General features: G+C 34.9%; 2 protein-coding genes across 2 annotated transcripts; one reads left to right on the top strand and one right to left on the bottom strand.

Annotated features, from left to right (window-relative positions):
* Positions 1-5,408: 5,408 nt before the first annotated feature.
* LOC104889716 (uncharacterized) lies at positions 5,409-10,661 on the top strand. Its single transcript, XM_010675011.4, has 10 exons — positions 5,409-5,861; positions 7,084-7,243; positions 7,503-7,564; positions 7,870-8,029; positions 8,116-8,236; positions 8,995-9,076; positions 9,172-9,275; positions 9,731-9,809; positions 9,900-9,950; positions 10,260-10,661. The coding sequence occupies exons 1-10, from the start codon at positions 5,568-5,570 to the stop codon at positions 10,341-10,343; spliced, it is 1,197 nt and encodes a 398-aa protein (XP_010673313.2). The 5' UTR covers positions 5,409-5,567; the 3' UTR covers positions 10,344-10,661.
* Positions 10,662-16,417: 5,756 nt separating this feature from the next.
* LOC104889715 (uncharacterized) lies at positions 16,418-19,110 on the bottom strand. Its single transcript, XM_010675009.4, has 2 exons — positions 18,836-19,110; positions 16,418-16,923 (listed from the first exon to the last, which is right to left on the bottom strand). Exons 1-2 carry the CDS (start codon positions 18,956-18,958, stop codon positions 16,639-16,641), a joined length of 408 nt encoding a protein of 135 aa, XP_010673311.2. The 5' UTR covers positions 18,959-19,110; the 3' UTR covers positions 16,418-16,638.
* Positions 19,111-23,572: the final 4,462 nt, after the last annotated feature.

Below are 23,572 nucleotides of genomic sequence, written 5' to 3'. Positions count from 1 at the left end.
GCATGATGTAAACACTAAAGAAAATCATGAAGAAGAGAATAAATTACCTTCTAATAGGGTAAGAACAGGGAGATCCCTATAAGGCTTGGTGCATGCATTGAAGCTCTCCACAAAGTTTGTTGTGTTATGGTCACAACAAACTTTGTGGTCAAACACATGCCTGCTCCATTGCTCAGTGGTGGAATCCAGATACTCCACTGCCTTAACATTATATGCTTGTATGTCCTTCATAGCCTTGTTAAATACATACTTGTTGTATGCATCTGCTGCTATCCAAAAGAGCTTGTGGAATGCTGTGCCACTGTAGCCAGCATTCTTGCAATTCATGTAAAGATGTTGGCAACAAACTCTTCTTGTTGCCCTAGGGAAGACTGAATGCAAAGCTGCCTCAACACCCTAACCAACAGAATTTAATGTGTTAGGAAATCAGTTGACAACATTATGTGTATAAAAGCAAAACAGATAGTAAACTCACCCTCATCCTGTCACTGATGAAGGTCCAATCCTCTCTTGCACACCCTTCTTGTTGAAACACAATCTGTAGATTTCTGAAGAAGTAGGTCCAACTTTCAATGCTCTCAGTGTCCACAATTCCATAAGCAATCAAGAATATCTCATTATTTCCATCAATACCCAAGGCAGACAGTAGTATACCCTTGTAATATCCACTTAGGTGAGCCCCATCAATGCCTATAATAGGCCTACACCCTCTCAGGAATCCCCTGAACTGTGCAGCAAAAGAGAAGAAGCAAGCCACAAACTTTGGGGCAACAGATGCAGTGTTCCCAGTCCAAGTGACAAGGGCATAGGAGCCTGGGTTTGTCTCTTTGATGAACTCTGCATACCTTGGCAACAAACCATAAGACTCCTCAAATCCCCCATATAAGAACCCCTTTGACATCACTTTGACCTTGTATAGCAACCTTGTTTTCACCCTCACCCTAAACTTCTCCAAAGCTAATTTCTGTAACCCCTCCACTGGTACATCAGGGTTTGCAGCTATGTGGTCAGCAAGGTGCTTACACAGCCATGTAGAGCTCACCATAGGATTTTCCTCTAACCTACCACATGCCTTATGCTCCCCCTTCAATGTCTTGATTGCCCAACTGATTTTGTCAGCAATCACTGAGGCATGTATCCTCCAACTACATCCATCCATTGAACAAGAGGCAGTGAACCTCTTTGTGTCAGCCTTGTCCACTGTTATTGCAAACCCCTCTTGGATGCAATAATCTCTTAGGACTTCCAAGAACTGTGCTTTGGTTGGAAATATCAACCACTGTTCTAACTTTATGTGCCCAAAGGTGGAGTCAACCCATACCTTTCCATTTTGGTAAACTCTATCCATTGAAGAACTTCCATCAAGACAATCCTCAAATGTCTTGTCAATGCAAGACTCATCAGCTTCAATCTGATCTTCCTCAACTACAAACTCACTCATCCATATTTCATCATCATCATCACCACTCTCTCCCTCACCTGACTCATAGTAGGTCCCATCACTCTCCAAATCATCACTCTCCTCATCAACTACTGTCACTGGAAGCTTCTTCTTCCTCCCTGTACCCTCCCTTCCACTGCTCTTCTTCTTAGGCACATAGGTCCCAAATTTCTTGGCTGTGCTTTTGGGTACCCTAAAGCCCTCAGGTCTGGACCTAGGTGCTTTTTTTGGTTTTGCAGGAATTGTACTGTTATGTTCAGGCATGGAGGTGGTACTGGAGGCTCCTCTGTGTTTGAGACAGGGCTTTGAGTTTGGTTCCTAGTTCTAGGTCTCCTAACTGGGGTGGTTTTAACCCTTTTATTTTTCTTGGAGGGGGTTTGTGACTGAGGAGGCAGTGTTGTTGCTCTAGGAGGTGAAGGAGGTGGAGGTGGTGTTGTTGCTCTAGGAGGTGAAGGAGGTGGAGGTGGTGTTGTTGCTCTAGGAGGTGAAGGAGGTGGAGGTGGTGTTGGTTCTCTAGGAGGTGGATCTGGTGTTGGTTCTCTAGGAGGTGGAGCTGGTGTTGGTTCTCTAGGAGGTGAAGGAGGTGGTGTTGGTTCTCTAGGAGGTGAAGGAGGTGGAGGTGGTGTTTGAGCTCTAGGTGGTGAAGGAGGTGAAGGTGTTGGTGGTGTAGGTTGTTTGGTAGGTGTAGGTGCTGTTGTTGGTTGTTTACTAGGTGAGGCAGTGGGCTGAGATGGACCAGGATAACACTCATCAGCCCCCTCAGTTTGAAACACCCTCATGTACTCACATATGCTAACATCATCCACAGATAGGATGGGAACCTCAATTGCAACACAGAACCTCCTTGCCTCTTCAGCTTCCCTCTCCTCTTCCTCTTCTTTCCTTCTTCTCTCTTCCTCTGCTTGCCTCCTTTCTTCCTCTTCCTGTTCTTTCCTTAAAATCTCTTGAACTCTCCTTATATTCTCCAGTTTTTCCTTCTCAGCTTGTTCCCTTAATTGAACATATGCCCTAAATACTATACCAGGATTGTTTGTTTCCTCTACCCACATCTCAATGGTGTCTGTGACCTTACCAAAAGACCAAACCCTCTCCAAGTCCTTATCACTCTCAATCTCCATTTTTCTATTAGTCCTAGGATTATGGACAAGTAACCTAAATGCCTTAGGGAGATACACATCCTGCTTAGCTGACTCCTCCATTACATCCTCATACAACCCCATCAAGTGACACAAGTCAGTGTCTTGAACCCTCACATCAAAATCCTTACTGTTATAATGCAAAAGCAACCACACAGAACCCATCCTACCTAGCCAAAACAACAAAACCAACATATTTCCAACATACATAAGCATAGAACATTTGAATGAAAGGAAAAAAAGGGAAAAAATGCAAAGAAATACTTGTAATAAAAACCGCAACAAACAAACCCTAAAACTGATTAAACCCTAACCAGAAACATTCCAAAAACACAATGTTCAACAACACATACAAAGGGATAAAGAACTTACTTAGAACGAAAAGTAGACGCCTCGAAAATTTTGAACTTCCAACCAACTTTCGCAACTGAGAAAATTCGCGTTATTTCTCTCCTGAAGAAGACCCAAGATGAAATTTTGGTGCAGGGATGAACCTCTCACAATTGCGCACAAAGTAGTGTTCAAATTTCGCTAAGTGGGTAAGAGGATTTAGGTTTCAATGGATGCCTAAGCTCTAGTAGAACATAGAGTTAGAGAAGAAAGAGATGAAGGGGCGTGGTTTTTTTTGTCAACTGTCATCCTCCAACTCCCAACATAATGGCGCCCAATCTTAATGGCAAAGTTGTAATAAAACACTAACGGCGAGTTAACGTCTGTTAACAAAAAGGGCAATTAATGCTATTGTACAGTAGGTGAGGGGTATATGGTGAATTTGGAAACTTGAAAGGGTATATGGTGCAAAAAAAAATTTGTCAGGGGTATATGGTGAAAAAACCGTATAAGATATTGTTATACTCCTCTTAATGTATATTTCCTCCGTTTCTTTTTAAGTGACACATTTCTTGTTTTCACGTTTGCCAATGCATTATTTTAACCATTAATATCGTCAATTATTAATAAGTAAAAAATATAAAAAGTTAATATTAAAAAAATTCACATTCAGACGAATCTAACAAGATCCCACATGACTATGTTTTCCCTAAAATATAAATCACCAAAGCTAATTAAAGTTTAAACTGTGAATAGTAAACACTATGCAAATGTGTCACTTAAAAAGAAACGGATGAAGTATTTTTTAATATTAATTTTTTATAATTTTTACTTATTGATAATTGGAGATATTAATGTTTAAATGATACATTAACAAGCGTGTAAACATGAAATAGTGCAACTATTTATAAACAAAAGAAGTATTAAATAAAGTAAATTGTTTCGACATTGAGCAAATAATTACATTATTTATAAAGTTATGAGAAAGGTGAAAATCAAGTTTGTAGGTAATTTAATGCCATATTATGGTATATCATGTAAAATCTTGGTGTATCTTGTAAATATGTGAAATTTTACATGATAAGATACATATCTTAACATGATTATAGATCTTGTTTGGCAATAGATGTTTGTGAACTTCAAAGTTTTAAGTTGCTACTAGGGTTTACAAGTTTCAACCAATATATAAAGGTTAATAGAACAAATTTATTGGGGCTAACATCAAATTTATATCACATATTCACATAAGTTAAAAGAAAATGTCATCAAAATTCACTCTTTATTTTTCATCATCAACTCTTTAATAATTGTGTCCTTATTATTCTATTAGAAATTTAAGTACATCTGTTTAAACTTAAGTACATTTGTTTAAACTTATGTATATTTGTTTATTAAACATCCTTGTTTTATATATTAGGCATGAATGATTATATAATTCTAAATGAACATATTATGGATGCGCTTTTCACATTCAAATTTATCAAAAAAAAAACTTATTTAACATAGTTCTTTTTTTAAAAAAACTTATTTAACATAATAGAGTTTGTAGTTTTAATTCATTTTATGTTTACCTTTGATCAACTTTCAAAAATAATTTAATGTAAACAAATACAGTATGAATATGACTACAAAAGATTTAGTCGTCCAGAATAGTTATATAACTATTGAATTAATAGTTAAAGCCTAGCGGTGCTTGAATAATTGGGAAATGACTCGAGTATGAGCAATGATATTTTTATACCCGATATGGTCTAATATCACGGCATTTCAGTAATTTTTATGACAAAAATTAATATTAAAAAATTATAATTTTTTCTTTAAAAAAAATTCATATATTTTTATTTGGGTATTGTTAGTTGAAATCTAGTTGATGTTTAGATGACTAGTATATCATATTTTAATATTATCTTATCATATCAGTTAGCTATTATATCATATCTTAGCTACATCTAATCATATCGAGTAAATGTTATGCTGTATCAAGTTACTAGTCAAATTACAAAAATACTATGATATGGGACAAATAATCCCATACCAAATATGGGAGGATAGATTAAATAGTTATAATACCGGTTGAGATCAGCTGAAATGCATGATTAAATGAAAAGTAGGATTTACTTTCACACAATATCCAATATATAACTTTAACCATTAATATTTTTCAATTATGTATCACTAAGAACCTAAATTATTAATTAATAATACCAAAAATGAAATAATATCGAAAATGAACATCGAGATCAATCTAACGAAATCGCAACTAAAAATACATAAAAGTGTTAAGCAATGAAAAGGGCTTGAATTCACATCCATGAACAATGGATAATCCATAAGACTTCACAAGTGGATCAACCCAAGTCAAGGACATCCACTCAACCTAAAATGACTTACACAAAATATTTGGGCATAACTCAATATATTTGGGCATAACCCAATTTTTGTGGGCACAAAAGAGACACATAGCTCAAGAAAAATTAATATTTAGGACACATAAACAAAAAACACATCATCTTTTGTTCATCACCCAAAAAAAAAAAAAGAAGTTTCTGAAAATCAAAGCCACACCATATTCAAGCTCACTTCTTTAATGGCATTATCCCACTAAACCCAGAAAATCAATAATTTTCAACCAAAAAAAGGCCAAAAAAAAAATTCAAGAAATGCCAATTTTCAATGTTTCATCTTTAGGAGTAGGTTCATTGACAAATCTTTGTTTTCACTCACAAATTTCAGCTAATGAATTACCTTCTAGTTCATGTTCTTTCTCTAATGTTTCATACAATTACATCCCATGTATTATTAATAATAATCTCTTGAATTTCAACCGAAAATCTGGAATTAACAGATACCCAGTTTATGCAGCTCAAATTAATGCTTCTTCAGATGCTAAAGTTGATGAAGATATGGATGAATCTTCTCTATCTCCTGAATCTGAACCTACTCGCCCAATTCGGGTGAGTTTTATTTCAACTTCATTTTTTAAGTTTTTGGATTTTTTAGCTTTTGTTGGGTGATAATTGATGGAAAAGATTGCATTTTTCTATTTGTGGGAGGTGGGATTTTGATTTTACAATGAAATTGCTAACTAAAGTAAGTATTTTTAGTATACCCACTTCTAAAAAGTTTGTAATAATGCCTTATAAAGTTTGAAATGGGTGCAAAGTTTATTGTTTGAGAATTTCTACTGTATTGGAAGTTTGGAACGTAGTCCTGTTCTCCCCAACTTTTTTTCAGTTCAATTTAGTTCACTTCAGCTCTCGACAATACTTGACAATACTTTTACTTTCAATTCAATTCAATTCAGCTGTTTTATGCCGAAGAGAACATGCCCGTATTGAAGTTCATATTATAAGGTGTTAAAACTTATTTGAACTTATCGGAACTTATCTGTAAGTTAAACTTAAGTTTTTAAGGTGAATAGAACGTGCCCTTAGTCTAAATGGATATACCAACTATCAGAAAAAAGGATGGTATTGTTTAGTTTTTGAGAATTGGAAAAGGCCACTGACTGAATTTTGGAACTTCGTCTGAAATCCTGAATTACTAGAGTTTTGTGTTAGTGGATGAATTTTACAGGGCATTTTATGGAAATTAGTTTTAGAGGAAGCTTGGTGTTGGCTGTTAACTAGCATTTGAGTCAAAACTCTACTGTTTTTAGGCTTTTGTATGATACTCCTTCCGTCTCGAATTAGTTGCAACATTTGTTTTTTTTATGGTCTCTCACAGTTTTTCACTAATATATAAGAAAAAGGATTGTAGTGTGTGATCTTGCTAAATTTGTCTTAATGTGTATTTTCCACAATATCAACTTTTATAATTTTTACTAACACGTAAATTAAGGTTTAAGTAGTCAAAGGTGTCTTTTCTTGAAGACCATGAAAAGACAAATGTTGCAACAAAATTGGGACGGAGGGAGTAATGGTATAAAATAAAATGGCTCGTTCTATTCTCTACGCTTCTTGTATATTGTAAAAGTAGCATACGTCGATGTGCATTAGATTAAGGGTCAATTGAAATAATCTCTTTGTATTTGGGATGAGAGACTATCCCTGTGGCCTGGTTAGAGGCATTGGGGTAATATATATGTTGTTAATGTTGAAGCTTCATTTTTCCCATTGGAGTTGGATGGTTGTATTATTTCTATATCCTAATGCATCTATTGCCATGAAGAAATAGAGGCCTGCTGACTGGGAGGCAGCTAAGAAATACAAAGAAACAGGATCCATCTATGAGGGAAGAGTTGAAGGCTTCAACAATGGGGGCTTGTTAGTGCGTTTCTATTCGCTTGTCGGTTTTCTTCCTTTTCCACTATTGGGCCCATCATATTCTTGTAAAGGTACTTCACTTCCTTTCTTGTATGTGATATGTAGAGGACACTTCATGAAAGAAAGGGGCCTGTGGTTCTAATTACAGCTGTATGAATTTTCTAGTAGACTTACTAATTATGTAAACTCTGAATGCACAACTTTCCCATACAAATCTGGTAAATTATCGCATTAAGTTTTCATCTTTGTTTGGATAATTGCTTGTATATTACTGTGATTTAGTAACAGGAACGGTAAATTTGCTAATTGTTATGCTGGCTCTTGATGCAGAGCAAAAGAAGACAATACAACAAATTGCAAGAGGACTTATTGGGTCTGTCATCGACATGAAGGTAACTTATATAAGCAGTTCAATTGGAAACTTTTGTGTTCTTGGATCTGGTCTTTCTTTACAAAATACAACCATGAGTAAGTTTTTATGCTCTTCTGGCAGCATTAGAAAAAAAAAAAGTAGAAAGAAAAAATGGTCCTCAAAACTTAAGTTAGTAGAAGTCCGTGTAGAACCTTCTCAGTGACTCTGAATTTCATTTTAATATTGCATCATTATATCTTAATTTGCAGAATGAAAATAGCTTTGGTACTAAAAACCTTTGAGGTTTTACTTTTATCATACATTTCGCTGTCATTTTTGGAACAGGTGATTGAGGCAGATGAGGACAGCAAGAAGTTGATTTTTTCTGAGAAAGAGGCCGCTTGGTCAAAGTATTCTGAGAAGATTAATGAGGGGGACATCTTTGAGGCGATGGTTGGTATGGTTGAGGATTATGGTGCCTTTCTTCATCTGCGATTTCCTGATGGTATGAATGGCTTGAATCTTTTGTTACTGTGATAGTTTTCTCATGGAATATTTAGGTTTCCTGATCTATGTAAATTATAAATGCAGGAAAATACCATCTTACTGGTTTAGTACATGTCTCGGAGGTTTCATGGGACTATGTTCAAGATGTTAGAGATGTTTTAAGGGAGGGTGATATGGTGAGGGCTAAGGTTGTTAACATCAACAGGTAAAAACCGCTAATTAAAACAATCTGCTTAAAGTGTGTGCTTGGTCGGTAGCTCACTAAAATTTGAAAATCGCAGTCCTCAATATCTTGCATCTCCTTGTTTTGTGGTCATCGATCAAACCGTTCATCTTTTTGCTTGTTGATCATTCATTTTGTGAAATGAGAATGGAGAAGAGTAACCATAAGGTATAGGAAGAAAACAATCTTGTCTGTGAACATTTATAAACCTTTTTCTGTTCTATTATCTTTCCGTAAACTGTCTCTGCTGATCTTTGAAAAATGTTGTTTCTACTAATCCAGACTTGTCATCATTCATCAGTTACATTGCCTAAGAGTGCAGCATTCTCTTTACCTGCTCTTCACTTATCTGAACTTATTGGCCCTCAACTCAACATAGTAGAACTAATTGTAATTGTAGTTTGAACTTGGATAGCTCTTATTCGCCCTGATCCAAATTGATCGGAATTTATTGGCCTTGAACTTAACTTATTTGAACTTATTAGCTACAAACTTAACTTTTTTATTTGGAGAGGTAGATCTGAACTTAACTTGTCTAAACATACTTGAAATCATTTTCCCTGAATTTAGTGCAAAGAAGGTGAGGAGCACAGAGCCTAAGTTGGACCTAGTCTGATGACTGCTTGAATCCGCATTGAGTGGTTGTTGACGTTGCTGTACCTTTTTTTTACCCCATGTGTGTGCATGCTATATCTGTTAACTCCACTATACTGCTCCAATCTTATAGAAGATAAATGCAGGGAAAAATCGAGAATCACATTGTCAATCAGGCAACTGGAGGAAGACCCATTGCTCGAGACCTTGGACAAAGTGATTCCTCAGGTATGTCCAACTTCAAATCACTTTTCCCTTCACTCAGGGGTTAAAAATGCCTCCGACCAATCTAAGAAAGGAGTTCTATTTGAATTTCTAAACAGGATGGCGCAACAAGTCCTGGTTCTACAAGCACAAGTGAAAGCTTTGATATTCAACCACTTCCAGGGCTTGAGGAAATATTTAAGGAGTTATTAATGGAAGAGGGGTATTGCTTCCATATCCTGATTTTATATACTCTAATATGTGTGAAGCCAACATCTGAAACTTGTCAAAATTTTCTAAAATGTGCAAGCATTTTACATTTTTACAGCGAATGGTTTTCTTCTGGTTTTAGGCAGTGACAATTTCTTGCTTGCTTGATAGTTGATGCTCGAATAATTGGTTATTTAAGTTAATCCAAAACTCATGAAGTTGAGTTTGATAAGCCTGGCTCATATGAGGCACAAAGGTCAGTCTAGAGTCTAGAACTCTAGACATAAACATGCAATATACTCCGACCCTCAACATTAAACCATTAACAACTTCACCATGACCTAGTTTTCTACAAATGGTTTTTCTTTTCTTGTCTTTCCTGATTCTTTGCACGGATTCATTCCTGCTACTGAATTCTCGACTTTTGACCATTCTTCGAGGTTTACTTTTCTGACATTATTTATGCAGAATAAGTGAAGTCAGAATCAGACGGCAAGGCTTTGAGAAACGGGTTGTGTCACAAGATCTACAACTCTGGCTTTCTAATGTTAGTGTCTCTCATTCATACCATCTACAATATACTCACCCATTTTCTTTCCATATCATTTTCTAAGCCTGTTTTCAATGTTATTGACAGGCACCAGCAACTGATAACCAATACACTTTACTTGCTCGTGCCGGAAGGCAGGTGTGTGAATTGGCAACTTCATCCTCACAGAGGAGTGATACCCCCTCCATAGAGATGGGCAAAAAGGCATCCAACTCATGGGCAGTATTTATGTTTCTAACATACACGGATTTTGTGGACATTTCCTGACTAATTTGGGTGTGGCGTCTTTTCGGAAGAAATGCCCCGAGATTGGATTCTTTTGCTCATCTCTGAGATAGGGATATAACTACAATGTCCACTCTCTCCCCCTCCCCAGCCCCCCCAATACTAAAGCACCTCATATTTTACAACTCTCTGTTGAAGCTTTTTCCTTCTTCACTGGTTTAGGTTCAGGAAATACAGATGACAACATCACTTGATCAGGAAGGTATCAAAAAAGCATTACAACGGGTTCTTGAACGCGTTCCGTGATTTGAAATATCCAAGTCTTCATCCAGGAACGTCAGAGCTATGTTTTTGCCGGTGTACAGTACAGATATGAGCATGTAATACTTTTGTGCATCTATAGATCCTTCCCACATCTGCTTACTTCATTTCTTCTTTGGTCTTAGATGATTAATTGGTATAGAACTATAGATGGTGTCATGGTGATATGGCATACCCAAAAAGAAGGAAAAACAAACAGGGTAAAAGAGAGCAAATGTAGCTAAGTAGCTGCTTAATGTCTCAGCCCTTACTGATGACTAGAAATTGCATCATATTCTAATAGAAATGATATGTTTTCTGTTATCTTTCCCACTCTACTCTTGCATTTAGGATGGATGATAACTGTTAGGATTACTACCAACAAGTTACAAGGATCACGAGTTTAACTACTAGAAATAACAATGAACAATCTTCTAGGTGCGATTCGAAAAGTAATATTCCGACCCTTACTTTGAGCATGGGTTACATGAAATTCACTCTCGAGATACAAAGAAGAAACAACGATGATCACGTCACTATGATAATTGTTAAATGAGAACAAGTGTATGAATGGTTTTTGTGTGATGAACAATGACTTTGTGCTTTTGTAATTGAGAGAGTTTCTTTACTTTGCTTTCATAAACATATACTCCCTCCGCTTTTATTTATTTGCTACATTTTGGTTTATACGAGAATTTAGGAGATGTCATTTTCATTCTTTTTTAGTGTACTTTTTGACCCCTTTAGCATTAAATAGGGTGGAGAATAGGGAAAAAAGTAGTACTTTTTGGTGGAAAAAGAAGGGAAACAAATATAATACGATTACTTTTTGGTGGGCCAAGTCTCCTAATAAGGAAATGTAGCAAATAAAAAATAGCAATCCTTTTTGAAAAATGTAGCAAATAAATAAAAACAGAGAGAGTACATGATAATTAATTAGAGTTCATTTAAACACAGAAACATCTGGCCTTATATGACAAATAATCGTCATAAACCAACCGAAGAGATGCAAAACTGACGAAATGAGTGATCGCTCACAGTTGTAATGATTGAATAATCGTCATAGATGGAGGATTTTCTAAATATGCACAGTTGTAGTTACTAGAATACGAACATATGACCTTTGAAATGAAATGTGGGAGTTTAACTATTAATCCACTACAATATCAACGCTTAATGTTTCAAAATAAACATAATAAAGTCTTATAGTTATATGTAATTATAAAAATATGTAGACAAACTTTTTGATCTTTCACCCTTTTACTAAGTAATAATATTCTCTTACCTGAATTTCATTGAAATTGTTATTTTTGTCCCCAATTTTCTTAGAAGTTTTTTCTGAACAACTTATCATGTCATTTGAGTTCTCTTTACAAAAGAAGCAATGATTTATGGATTGCTACACCATAAAAAATTTGTTTTCCTAATACACCACGGAAAATTACCTTATAAAAGACCTCTAAAAAGACAATGCCAATCAAATTATTAGTACTACAAATATATTTGTTACTTTGTAACTCCTCATCATATAGCCTTGGTCTGCAAACAAATTTGTAAACCAAACGTAGAAACTGCTATCTAAGAGAATGTCCACTTATGGTAGAATTGGCCATAAAATTGGGTCATCCGGCAAGGTCAAAAAAAACTTAGCATTCAATCGATGGTTTTTTCATATTTTGAACAGGGTCATAGAATGATCCAATTCATGTTTGAACATTCTATAACCCAAATCATGAAGTAAGTCATGTAAAAGGAGATGAAAGGGCCCACAAAAAAGTGCAACTTCCCACATACTTCCTCTGTTTCTTTTTACTTGCAACAGTTTGACTTTCACGTTTGCCAATGCATATTTTCAACCATCAATAAGTCTAATTACCGATAAATAAAAATTATAAAAAGTATATATTCGGAAGATATACATTCAGACGAATCTAATAAGATCCCACATGAATATGTTTTTCCTTAACTATAAATCACCAAATGTAAACTAAGTAGAATTGGTGAATAGTGTAAAAGTCAAACCGTTGCAAGTAAAACTAAACGGAGGAAGTATTTGATATTTGTCACTCAAACAACATCATCTTATATTTTACTTACAAAAAAGTTCAACTTTCCGTATATTTTTATATCAACCAAATAATAACTTTTTTAAAATATTACTCCATCCGTCCCAATTTAGTTGCTACATTTTGACCGTAGGCACTATTCACGTCATAACTTTGACTATATTTTACTCCATATATATAAGAAAAAACATAGTCATGTTGGATCTTCTTTGATTCATCCCAATTTGTATTTTCCAAATATATAATTTTTATAATTTTTTTATATATGTAACTTAAAATATTGATGTTTGAAGTTGTATCTCGTAAACTGTGATAAAGCAAATGTAGCAACTAAATCGGGACAGAGAGAATATAAAAATTATGTATGGATATATCAACTCCCTTGGATATATCAACTCCAAAAGATCTCACTAGGAGAACTAAGAAGGTACAACAAATTGATTCGACAGAGTACAGAAAGAAAAGTCAAGAAAGTAAAAAAAACTGCAACCAAATCTCTGATAAGAGATTGTTACTGTGCATTAACAAAGAGTAGGGATTTTCAACACAGCTCACAGCCATGATACTGTACCTGTACAGTCACGCTCACGCCACCCCAGATTGTGTTCATGCACATCACATCCCAAAACAAAGTGTAATAAGTTGGGTTGTTACCCTACCGAGCCAGAGTAGGATGGTTTAAGAGTAGGATGGTTTAAGCGTCACATCACATGTGATATATTAGGCTTTGAGTTCGAGACTTGTCACCATAACAATGTATTCATGTGGGAGAAACTGTTAAATATGGGCCTGGGCTGCACCCATCACAAGGAGAGAGTAGTCCACTTCACAATGCAAAGGAGGTTCCACCTTAAAACCATATGGCGATAAGGGGAGTAATTGTCAAAAGACCAACTCAACCAAAAGCTTAAGCTTTTGGTTGAGTTGGTCCCTTGACATGATATCAGAGTCAGGCCCACGACTGGGACCGTTAATTACTCTGGGCCAATTGAAAAAGGGACCTCACATGTGAGGGGGAGTGTTGAAGCTATGATGTATAGCGCACACCACATGTGAGTGTCCCACATTGATTAAATAAGAGAGATGGGTTCACTTTATAATGCAAAGGGGTTACTCCCCTTATCGCCATATGATTTTAAGGTGGAACCTCCTTTGTGTTGTAAAGTGGACTCTTTCTCTTTGTGATGGGTGCGGCGCAGACCCATATTTAACAGAAACTATCTCCTTGCCTCCAGAGTTCATATTAACCTGGTTACATGGAATGTGGGTTTCACTCATATAGCCCGAGTTGGCCATTCACTTCTCGTCACCAAAAAAGAAAAGAAAAAAAAGTTGTTTTTTTTTTTTTTTAAACAGTTGGGTTGTTGTGCTTCTTCTAAACAGTTGCCAAAAGTTACTGTTGCTAAGATTTGAGTAAACAGTGTAGTAGTTGGAGTGAGTGCAAAAGTTATTGCCAATTTTGGTATGAAGTTTGCCAATTTAAGGTTTAGGGCCTGTTCTCTTCGGCATAAAACAGCTAAACTGAACTGAACTGAACTAAATTGAATTGAACTGAACTGAATTGAACTGAACTGATCTGAACTGAACTGAACTGAATTGAACTGAACTAAACTGAAATGAATAGTGATATGTGAGAGTAAAAGTATTGTCAAGAGCTGAACTGAACTGAACTGAACTGAACTGAAAATAAGCTGGGGAGAACAGGCCCTTACAACTTACAACCTAAATGGCTAAACACCTAATGTAGGCTTTTATGTAGTTATCACTTGAGTGACAACATACAAAGCCGAGGTCGAGCTTAACTTGACCCTATGAAAGCTAGTCCCTCCGGCCTATATTATAGTGTTTGTTTCTCATTTTCTACGAAATTAGGGTAAGTTGAAAATGAAATGATAAACATTTAATGTTGTGAAGAAAAAATCAATTATAGGAAATAGGATGGAGAATAAGGGGTGAAATAGCATTAAATATATGACAATTCAACCTTTGTGTTTGAATAAACAAGGGAAAAAAAAAACTAATTCAAAAGATTTTTAGGCAAATCAAGAAAAATGTTGTATTAGAAAAGGAAACACGAACAATATTATAATGGATTTTTTGGTAAAAACACCCTTATGTTTGGTGATTTTTAGAACAATCCCCCTTATGTTTTTTTTTTTGAAATGCACCCCCAAACGTTTTATAATTTTTTTTGTTGCACCCCCAAAACCTAACTTCCGTCAAATTCAGACATTTGTGGGGCCCACCTAAGCTATTATATAACAACCACTTCATCCCCAAATCAGGACATTCCCTCTCTCACAATGGTCATTTTCCGACATCCCCAAATTGAAGCTGGTAATCCAAATTTTCGAACAGAAAATTGCAATTCCACTCTCAATTGACAATTCCTGACATCCTTCAAATCAAGTAAGTGTTACATTCATTTCTAGGCATTAAATTTTGGGCAATTTTGCGATTCTAGGGTTTATTTGCTACAATTAATTTGGGTTAATTGTTCAATTAGGGTTATGGCAACCAACTGCAATTGTCGAATTCCTGCTAAGATTTTGAGGTCATGGACGCATGACAATCCTCGGAGGAGTTTCTATGCCTGCAAATTCTCAGATGTTCATACTGGAAGAGAAGGGTGTGGATTCTTTGGATGGGTTGACAAGAACCAGGAGGAGTGGCAGAAGGTGGTCACTAATGAACTGGTGCTGGAGAAGAGGTTGTTGACACATGAAGTAACGTTTTTAAAGAGTGAAATAGCAAGGATTCAAGACAATAAGCCAAAGGTTGAAAATTTCTGACTGAAGCAAGTGAGAGAGATGAATTCAGAGAACGAAGGAATTGAATGAGAGAGATGAAGAGGTTAGTTGAAGGGTTTTATTACCCAAGGATATAAATGTCATTTCACACAACATTTAGGAGGAAGAATGGAAAAAAAGCCCCCACAAACGTTTGAATTTGACGGAAGTTAGGTTTTGGGGGTGCAACCAAAATTTTTATTAAACGTTTGGGGGTGCATTTCAAAAAAAAAAAACATAAGGGGGATTGTTCTAAAAATCACCAAACATAAGGGTGTTTTTACTAAAAAATCTTATAATGATATAAGACGAAGTATAACCCCAATCCAAGCTCGGGTTGAGCTTGAAACATCTAGCTTGCGTCAAAGTTTGAGTTCAAACCAAGCTCAAGTAATTCAAGTTTAAGTGAGGAGCTATAGCAAAACTAACAATTCTGCTTGCAAAATTTATAACATTATTATCTCATACTTACCACAATATTTTGAGATAAATCTTACATTATCCTTCCTCAAGATACTAAAAAGATTACTAAATAAAAATTCCTAATAATGTGAAGATTCTCCAAGATGATCCTTCAAAATCTGTCATATCTTATATTGGTCCCAAAAAAGAGGGTGAAACATGACATGTCACATGGAGAAGGTTGATTGCCAAATTCTGTGGCTTATGGCTCATGGGGTCATGGGAGCTGTCTTATGTTGAGTATCTACAAGAAGAGCTCTTGAAGATCCCAACAAAAATAAAACCTTTTAACCAGTTAAGCTGAAGTTCAAGCTTAAGTCAGATTCATTCAAGTGGTCCCTCAAAAAGATAACATTCAAGTGGAGCTTTGACAAGATTTAACTGAGCTTCTAATCACACAACATCGAAAAACAGTGTTATCTAGTTCGCTATCTGATTCGTCTTTTGAATTCTCGCCGATTCGCTCAAAATGAGCCAAAATGAACCAAAACCGACCATAATTCGCTATTCGCGGGCTAATTCAAATAAAGGTAATATTAATCTAATTAACTTTTACAATTATATACAATACAAAGGTCAATATGTTACCTAAAATGTTGTTGGATGAGTGCCAGCGCATTTTGATAGATTTTGCTAAAAAAATACTTGTATAAATATATTTATGGTTAAAATTATGCTATGACAAGCGTAAAAGTCAAAATATAACAGATAATTTGAAACAGTGGGAGTATATCCAAAAAAATGCTAAAAGAGGATACCCATATAAATCAGAAATAAAGGAATCCTGAATTACAATTAGATCATAGTATTATACTTTACACAAGATTCATATAGTAGAATCTATACTCAAAACAGACCACAAAACACAATTACTAAAATACCCACCCAAAAAGGGAAAAGAAGGAAGGGGTCAGTCAAAAAAGGCAAAAAAAAGATGGGCTAAAAAGGACAGATGAGATAAGGTGAGAGTCAAATGAGAATAGATTATGCTTCATTAAGACTGTGATTAGCAACAGCATTGTAATTAAGCTTCTTAGAAGATCCCTTAGAGAGGTTAATTGGGTATTTAAGGGCATTTAGTTCAAGCTTCCTAAGTGCAGCTTTACCAAGATCAACCCCACATATATCAGAGAGTCTTACAAGATATAGTAGCACATCAGATAGTTCTTCTCCTAAATGTTGCTTCTCTTCTTCATTCCAACCTGGTAATCCTCTTGGCACCTCCCCTTTCCACTGAAATATCTCAGACAATTCTCCTACTTCCCCAACCTGGAAAAAAAGAACGAATCGACGATCGTCATTTTAGCAAACAAGTGTACTACCCCACATCCAGCTTAGTTGTTACATTTACTGGTTCAAATCAGTGTTACTATGACACCTTCATTTACCTCAAAAACGGGTGTCGTGTCGTGTCTTACACGACACTTTACCTAAAAACTTGAATTTTTTCTACAAAATAGCCGAGTCGGATACTTGGACACCCGTATCCGAGTAGACACTCAATCTGTGTCTAAGTAACATAGGTTCAAATTATAATATTGACATGATAACGTCCGATACATGGGTAATTTTTGTACTATAGGCTATCTTCTGTTTACCTTATTTAGGAGCTCATTACTTATTTAATGACTCATGCCACATCAAACCAAAATTTTTTAGACCAAATCAAACTAAAACGTCCAATTTGCGGTTATTTATTACCAAATTAGTTCAATTCTGTATTAGTAAAAATTATGAAATAAAAGACTACTATCTCGAACGATATAATTTTTCTTATAAATTAGAGTAAAAATATGATCAATATCAGAATGAAAAGTTTCATACAAGATCCACCAAACAAGCTACAAGATTTTATCATCCATAAAGCTCAAATTCCCAATTTCAGCAAGAGTTTCAAATTCATTGAAATATAGGAGAAATTTTTAGTCATAAGAGAAAAACTAAAATGAGTGAGAGTGTATATGTCTTATTTCCTCTCAAGAAATAAATCTTCAATCATTATGCATGAGACTGAAAATTAGCTAGTAGCATTGCATTGCTACTGCTCACTATTATCTTACTCTACTAGTAAAACATAAGCCACTAAAGCAAGTTTTCCCTCCAAAGTATTAAGGTGTATCATATAATTGACTATGGAACTAATAGTAAATAGAAATCTTAAGTATTAATTAAGCATTTGCATTGAAATAAAAATTTATGTTAACTAATATAAATTGTTTGAACAACTACATTGAAAGATAGAGTTTAAGGGTAGTCAGGCCCCGTTCTTTTGGACTGAGAGAAACTAAACTGAAACTCAACTGGGAGAAAGCTGAACATGAGAGAGTGTTTGAACTGCACTGAAAATAAGTCCAAAAGAACAGGGCCTAATTCTCGATCTTTTCACATAGATTATTTAGAACAACCGAGTATGGCTCGCGTATTACCTAGTTTTATAAAGTACAACAAGGAACACTAATTTGCCAATTTGTGGGGTTTAACTTCAATCTCCCAACTTTCATCTCTCAAATCTTGATTTTCCAAACTTATGACAGCTAACTTTAAATCTAAACACTCAAAAAATCAAATTATTCATGTTAAACTGGCCATTCAAACTAACCTAATCATTATATACTCTTTCAAGAACATTTTTTCTTCAAAATTTTACCTTACTCCTTTTCCCTTTAAAGAAGATTCAGTTTCCAAAAGAGCAATCAACTTTCTAGGCAAAACCCAGAGACCCAATAATTAATTTTGACCCAATAGTTTTTCCCTTTAATTTTTCTACAATAAACATTTTTCATCATTTTGTAAGTTTCCCAGGATTTAATTTGCACCAAAAAACCAGAAACCCCAATAATTTACATTTACAAATTACCAAAATGATGTTTCTTACTTATTCTATCAAATATTTACCCTCCAATAATCACATTAATCTAGGGTTTTGCTTCATTTAATATGATATTCTAAAAATAAAAACTTTACAGCAAAAAATCCTCTAAAATAATACACAAAAATTTTGATGCATATAACAGGAGAAATCTACAAAAGGGTTAGGGGAAAAACTCAAAAGAAATAATCTTTCTACATTGAATAACCCAAAAAATTATAATAACAAGAATAAGAATTTCTAGGGTTTATTATTATATAAAGGTGGGTTTTTTTTTTTGAAAATATTAGTAGCAAAAGTGTAGTAAATTACCAAAGCTAAAAGGAGATTTCTTGGGCTATGAAATTGATCCCAATCTCTTTCTTTAGCAAAATCCGCCATTTTTAACTTCAAATCTTCAAGACTTACACTGTTTTTCTCCTCACTTTTTTCCATCTCACTCTCTCTTTTTTTTCTCTCAAGTTGAAGTTTTTTTTTTCTTTTTTATGAAGCCGTTGAACTTTGAAGGTAGAGAAGAATGGCAGAAGTTTTGGGCTTTTGATGTTAACACTTAACATTAACAATTAACATAAAACTACTGAGTACTGACTAGTGAGTAGTGACTAGTGGACACTTCACACTTGGTAATTGCTATTACCCTATGAATGGGTAATTGCTCTCCTTTGGCTACGTGTTATGTGTTTCGTATAGAGTAAGGCTATTTAGTTGACGGTTCTCTACAGAACAAAAAGGTATAACGACATTTTATTACCTTGACTAGTTGTATTATGGTTTTAAAATAAAAAGGTTAGATTTGTTGACATACATCGTCATCTCTGATTGTGGGGATGGTTAGTAATTGCTCTCCTTTGGCCACGTGTTATGTGTTTCGTATAGAGTAAGGTTATTTAGTTGACAGTTCTCTACGGAACAAAAAGGTATGACGACATTTTATTTCCTTGACTAGTTGTATTAAGGTTTCAAAATAAAAAAGGTTAGATTTGTTAACGTACATCGTCGTCTTTGATTGTGGGGATGGGTTAGATGAATAGCCTTTTTTCTGCTGTACAATCTCTTAAATTTGTGTTTTGTTCTAATGTAGTCGTTAAATTAATGTTTCTTTATATGATTAGTATCATTATGTCGTGACATATTTTAAATTCGTTATTAATTAGGGTATAAAAAATAAAAGTTGATCTTATAAATATAGTGATTACATATTAAAAATGAAATCTCACATGCATGTTTATGTGAAGTATCTTATATTCCTTTTGTTCCTTTTTGTTCTTGCGTTTAAATACTTTTAGGGAGAAAAAAAAGCCAAATTAGGAAGAACAAATAAGGAACGGAATGAGTACAACTTTTAAGTGTGTTTTCTTTAAAGTTGGTAAAATGAAAGACCCTACTGAACTTGCACTTCGCATGAGTATAACCAACCATCAAGTATGCAAGTTAGACTCTTTTAAAAATTGTTATGATGTTAATTAGTAATTTAGTATTATTATATATTGATGATCAAAGGTGAAAGTTCAACAACATAAAAATAAAAAATGTTATGAAACAACAATGAGGACAATCCAATCTATTAGAAGTGCGACTCTATTTCTTTCAATGGGCCTTACTCCAAGTCAACCTCAAACAATGAAATAGAATAACGTTATACAAAGACTCGAGTGTACACCAATCTTCTTCAATCATTATTGTATTTCTTACAATAATAAAAGTGTATTATTAACCTTCTAAGTTCTAATGATAATCAAGTGTATATATAGAGTAGAATGATTTCAGATATTAATATAATGACTAATTGAGTCTCTTGATCTTCCTACTCCTTTTTTTTTTCTTCCTATTTTGATATTCACGTTCGCCAATACACGTTTTTGATCTTAAGTATTTTTCTTTGTGTATTAGTAAAAATAATAATGGTTAAATATTATTAAAGTACTCATTGAGATAAATCAAACAATACTCCACGTCCCCACGTGACTATATTTTTTAATCATATGCTGAAAATAATTTAAAAAATTATCTTTAATTGTAAATAATATCAAGATTCTAAATAGAAAGAACAAAAGAAAACGGAGGGAGTATTATATATTCACATCAAATCAACAGTACATAAGTTTTGGTTTATATATTTTTTGAGAATTTTAGGTTTGTGTGAAAACTATTATTATAGTGAACATTTGTGAGAATTATCCCCTCTCCGCTCATGCATGTTAACAACTTTTTGCTTTTTATAATACACTTCTGCTTATTTTAAGAAATTGTTTGCTTGTTTATATTTTTTGTGGCATATTATATTTTTTGCTCATATTATATTTTTACTCATTCTATGTCTTTGTTGCTTATTTTAAAAATTTTTGCTCATTTTAAAGTAGGTCTCAACTTCTCCCGTAAGAATGTGCTTGTGAGAATCTCACCCTATATATATACTTCTCACAATCCATTAGAGTATAATATTAGGGATTGATTGATCTACTCATTGAATAATCTACCCACTAAAATTATAGTATTAGACTATTAAAAAATACTTCATCTGCTTATTTTTAAGTGCAAAACTTTGACTTTTACACTATTTACGCACCTCATTTTGACCGTACAATTTCACTAATATATAGTGAAAAAACAAAAACGCTCCTATAACACGTTGTTGGATTTATTTCATTACATATTTTCATAATATCCACTTTTGATAACCTTCACAACTACATAATTAAAAATATCAATGGTCAAAGTTGTGTATTGACAAACGTAAAAGTCAAACTGTTATACTTATTTCTACAAATGAAAAACTAGTATTTCATAGACAAAGTTACATCCAATGAGAAAGACTTTAAATTAGTTTAAGATGAAGGAGGAAAGACAAACGTGTGCTACTCTGCCACACCAAAAGAATCCTGAAAAATGTTCTGGTTTGGCAAATGGTAAGGAAAGAGTTGAAGAGACATGAATGAATGAATGAATGAATGAATGATGCTCTACATAATATGTGGGACAATGGAAGGAAGACGACTTGTCAACACTGATACCAAAAACACTTGTAGTAGTATGTTAGAGAAAGAGAGAGCCACATCTTTTTTTATGGCAGCAAATTCGAAAAGAGATAGATGTAGACTTCACCTTAAGTTTCTTCTACGTCACAGAATTCAGAAGTGTGAGTTATGTTTTCTGTTTGTGGGGTGCCCCTATCATGCACCGTTGTCTTGTGTCTTGTAAAGTTGTAATAATAAATGAGTAGGTGCAATTTTTGCAAGGATTAGTTGTCTAGAAAAGGATCAACTATTTCCCATTTACTTTAATAAGTCCCACCTTTTGATTATTCCCTATAAGACCCAAGTTTTACATCTTGTGACTTTTATAAGACCCAACAGGTAACCAACCTGCTATAGCATCAGGTTGAATGTCACATGCTCACAGCTTAATGAGAGCACGTGAGTTTTTACATCCCCATATTTCATTTCTTTTTCTCTCCATCTCATTACCATGGCTGCAAGAGTAGAGTCCGGCGAGTGGTAATGGAACACGCGAGACTAGGCAGTAGGGCGGCGGCTTCACGACGGGCGGTTCAGCGCAGCAGCGAACATAACAGCAGACAACACAGACGAATCGGGGAACAGAGCGAAGGAAAGAGGGGAAGAAAACTCCGGCAAAGGAAAAAGGGGAGCTGGGCGTCAGTGCGACATCGGCGAGGGTTCACCAACCGGTTAGGAAGATCGGTCTGGGAAGGTGGCGATTATGGGTCAGGTTAGGAAAGGTGTGATGGGGTGAGAGAGAGAGAAAGAAGGGTGTGGGTGTTTGAGTTTTTCTTTCACGGGAGAGTGAGAGGGGCTAGGAAGGTGGCGGCAAGGGTGGCTCTGGCCTGTTTTCCGGCCTTATGTGGCGCCTTCTTTTGTGAAGGAGAAGGCGAGAGGGCAAGGGTGAACGAGAGAGAATGAGGGGTGTGGCTTGTGGTGGGTTGGGTGGAGAGAGGAAGAGAGAGATTATAGGTCAGGTTAGGAAGGCGGCGACAGGGGTGGCTCAACCCCTGTTTTCGGCCGCTGATGCAGTGGAGGAGAAGTGAATGAAAGAGAAGAAGTGGGTCCCACATTTAAAAAAATTTAACCTTCTTAACAGGTTTTAAGTAAACCGGGACTTATAAAAGTCACAAGATGTGAAACTTGGAACATGCAGTAAATAATTCATAGTTGGGACTTATTAAAGTAAATGGGGAATAGTTGAGCCCCTTCTAGACAAATTTTTTGCAATTGTGCAATTGCGCAATTGTGCAATTGTTTCATTCACTACTACTATGTGTTATTCTTTTATGATGGAGTTTGTTTAGCAATTGACGATTGGTTGTTGTCTTTATTTTGATTGGTTTAGTTGGTTGATTTGACGGGTTAAAAACATTAGCTTTTTATATTGGTTGTTTAAGTCAGGTGTTTGCAAAAGTATTTGGTAAAATTAATTATGACTGTTGGCTGTTTATTAGAGAGTTTCTGAGACAACAAGCCAAAAGCCAATACAAAAAACCAAACATCTTTTTTAGTTGTTTGACCAATTTGAAAAGCGAAAAGCTGAAAAAGCCATTACCAAACATGGCCAATTAAAATCATCACATCCAACTAAGACCTGATTGTTTTGGACACAATTTTAGTTTAATCAACTCACTTCAGTTTAAGTAAGTACATCTAATTTCTCTCACAGCTTTGATTCTATTTGATTTAATTATGTTCAAAAAAGGGCTAGCTAAATCATAACCCTTACAAATTATATTCCAATACTTCACTAAGGAGTGAAAAGAGACAATCATCCATAGCTTTGAACCCTAAAGTCACAAATGAATAGTGTATATATATATGTGATCATTTGTCGGCTGGAACTAGTTACTAGCCAAATTAGTCTTAAATTTTTATCAACGGACCTAACATAGTCCAAGAGTTTCAAATTCATTGAAATATAGGAGAAATTTTTAGTCATAAGAGAAAATCTAAAATGAGTGGGAGTGTATATGTGTTATCTCCTCTCAAGAAATAAATCTTCAATCATTATGCATGAGACTGAAAATTAGCTAGTAGCATTGCATTG

This window comes from Beta vulgaris, chromosome 3 (genome assembly GCF_026745355.1).
Source record: "Beta vulgaris subsp. vulgaris cultivar EL10 chromosome 3, EL10.2, whole genome shotgun sequence".
In the NCBI taxonomy this organism is placed as follows: domain Eukaryota; kingdom Viridiplantae; phylum Streptophyta; class Magnoliopsida; order Caryophyllales; family Amaranthaceae; genus Beta; species Beta vulgaris.
This window is presented reverse-complemented; position numbering and strand designations above follow the sequence as displayed.

Bases quoted from the DNA above. Each gene is read 5' to 3' on its own strand.
- LOC104889716 (XM_010675011.4), top strand. From the start codon at position 5,568: ATGCCAATTTTCAATGTTTCATCTTTAGGAGTAGGTTCATTGACAAAT. The intron at 5,862-7,083 runs GTGAGTTTTATT...ATGAAGAAATAG, and splicing joins AACCTACTCGCCCAATTCGG to AGGCCTGCTGACTGGGAGGC. The intron at 8,237-8,994 runs GTAAAAACCGCT...AGATAAATGCAG, and splicing joins AAGGTTGTTAACATCAACAG to GGAAAAATCGAGAATCACAT.
- LOC104889715 (XM_010675009.4), bottom strand. From the start codon at position 18,958: ATGGAAAAAAGTGAGGAGAAAAACAGTGTAAGTCTTGAAGATTTGAAG. The intron at 16,924-18,835 runs GTAATTTACTAC...CTTTTTTTCCAG, and splicing joins GAAATCTCCTTTTAGCTTTG to GTTGGGGAAGTAGGAGAATT.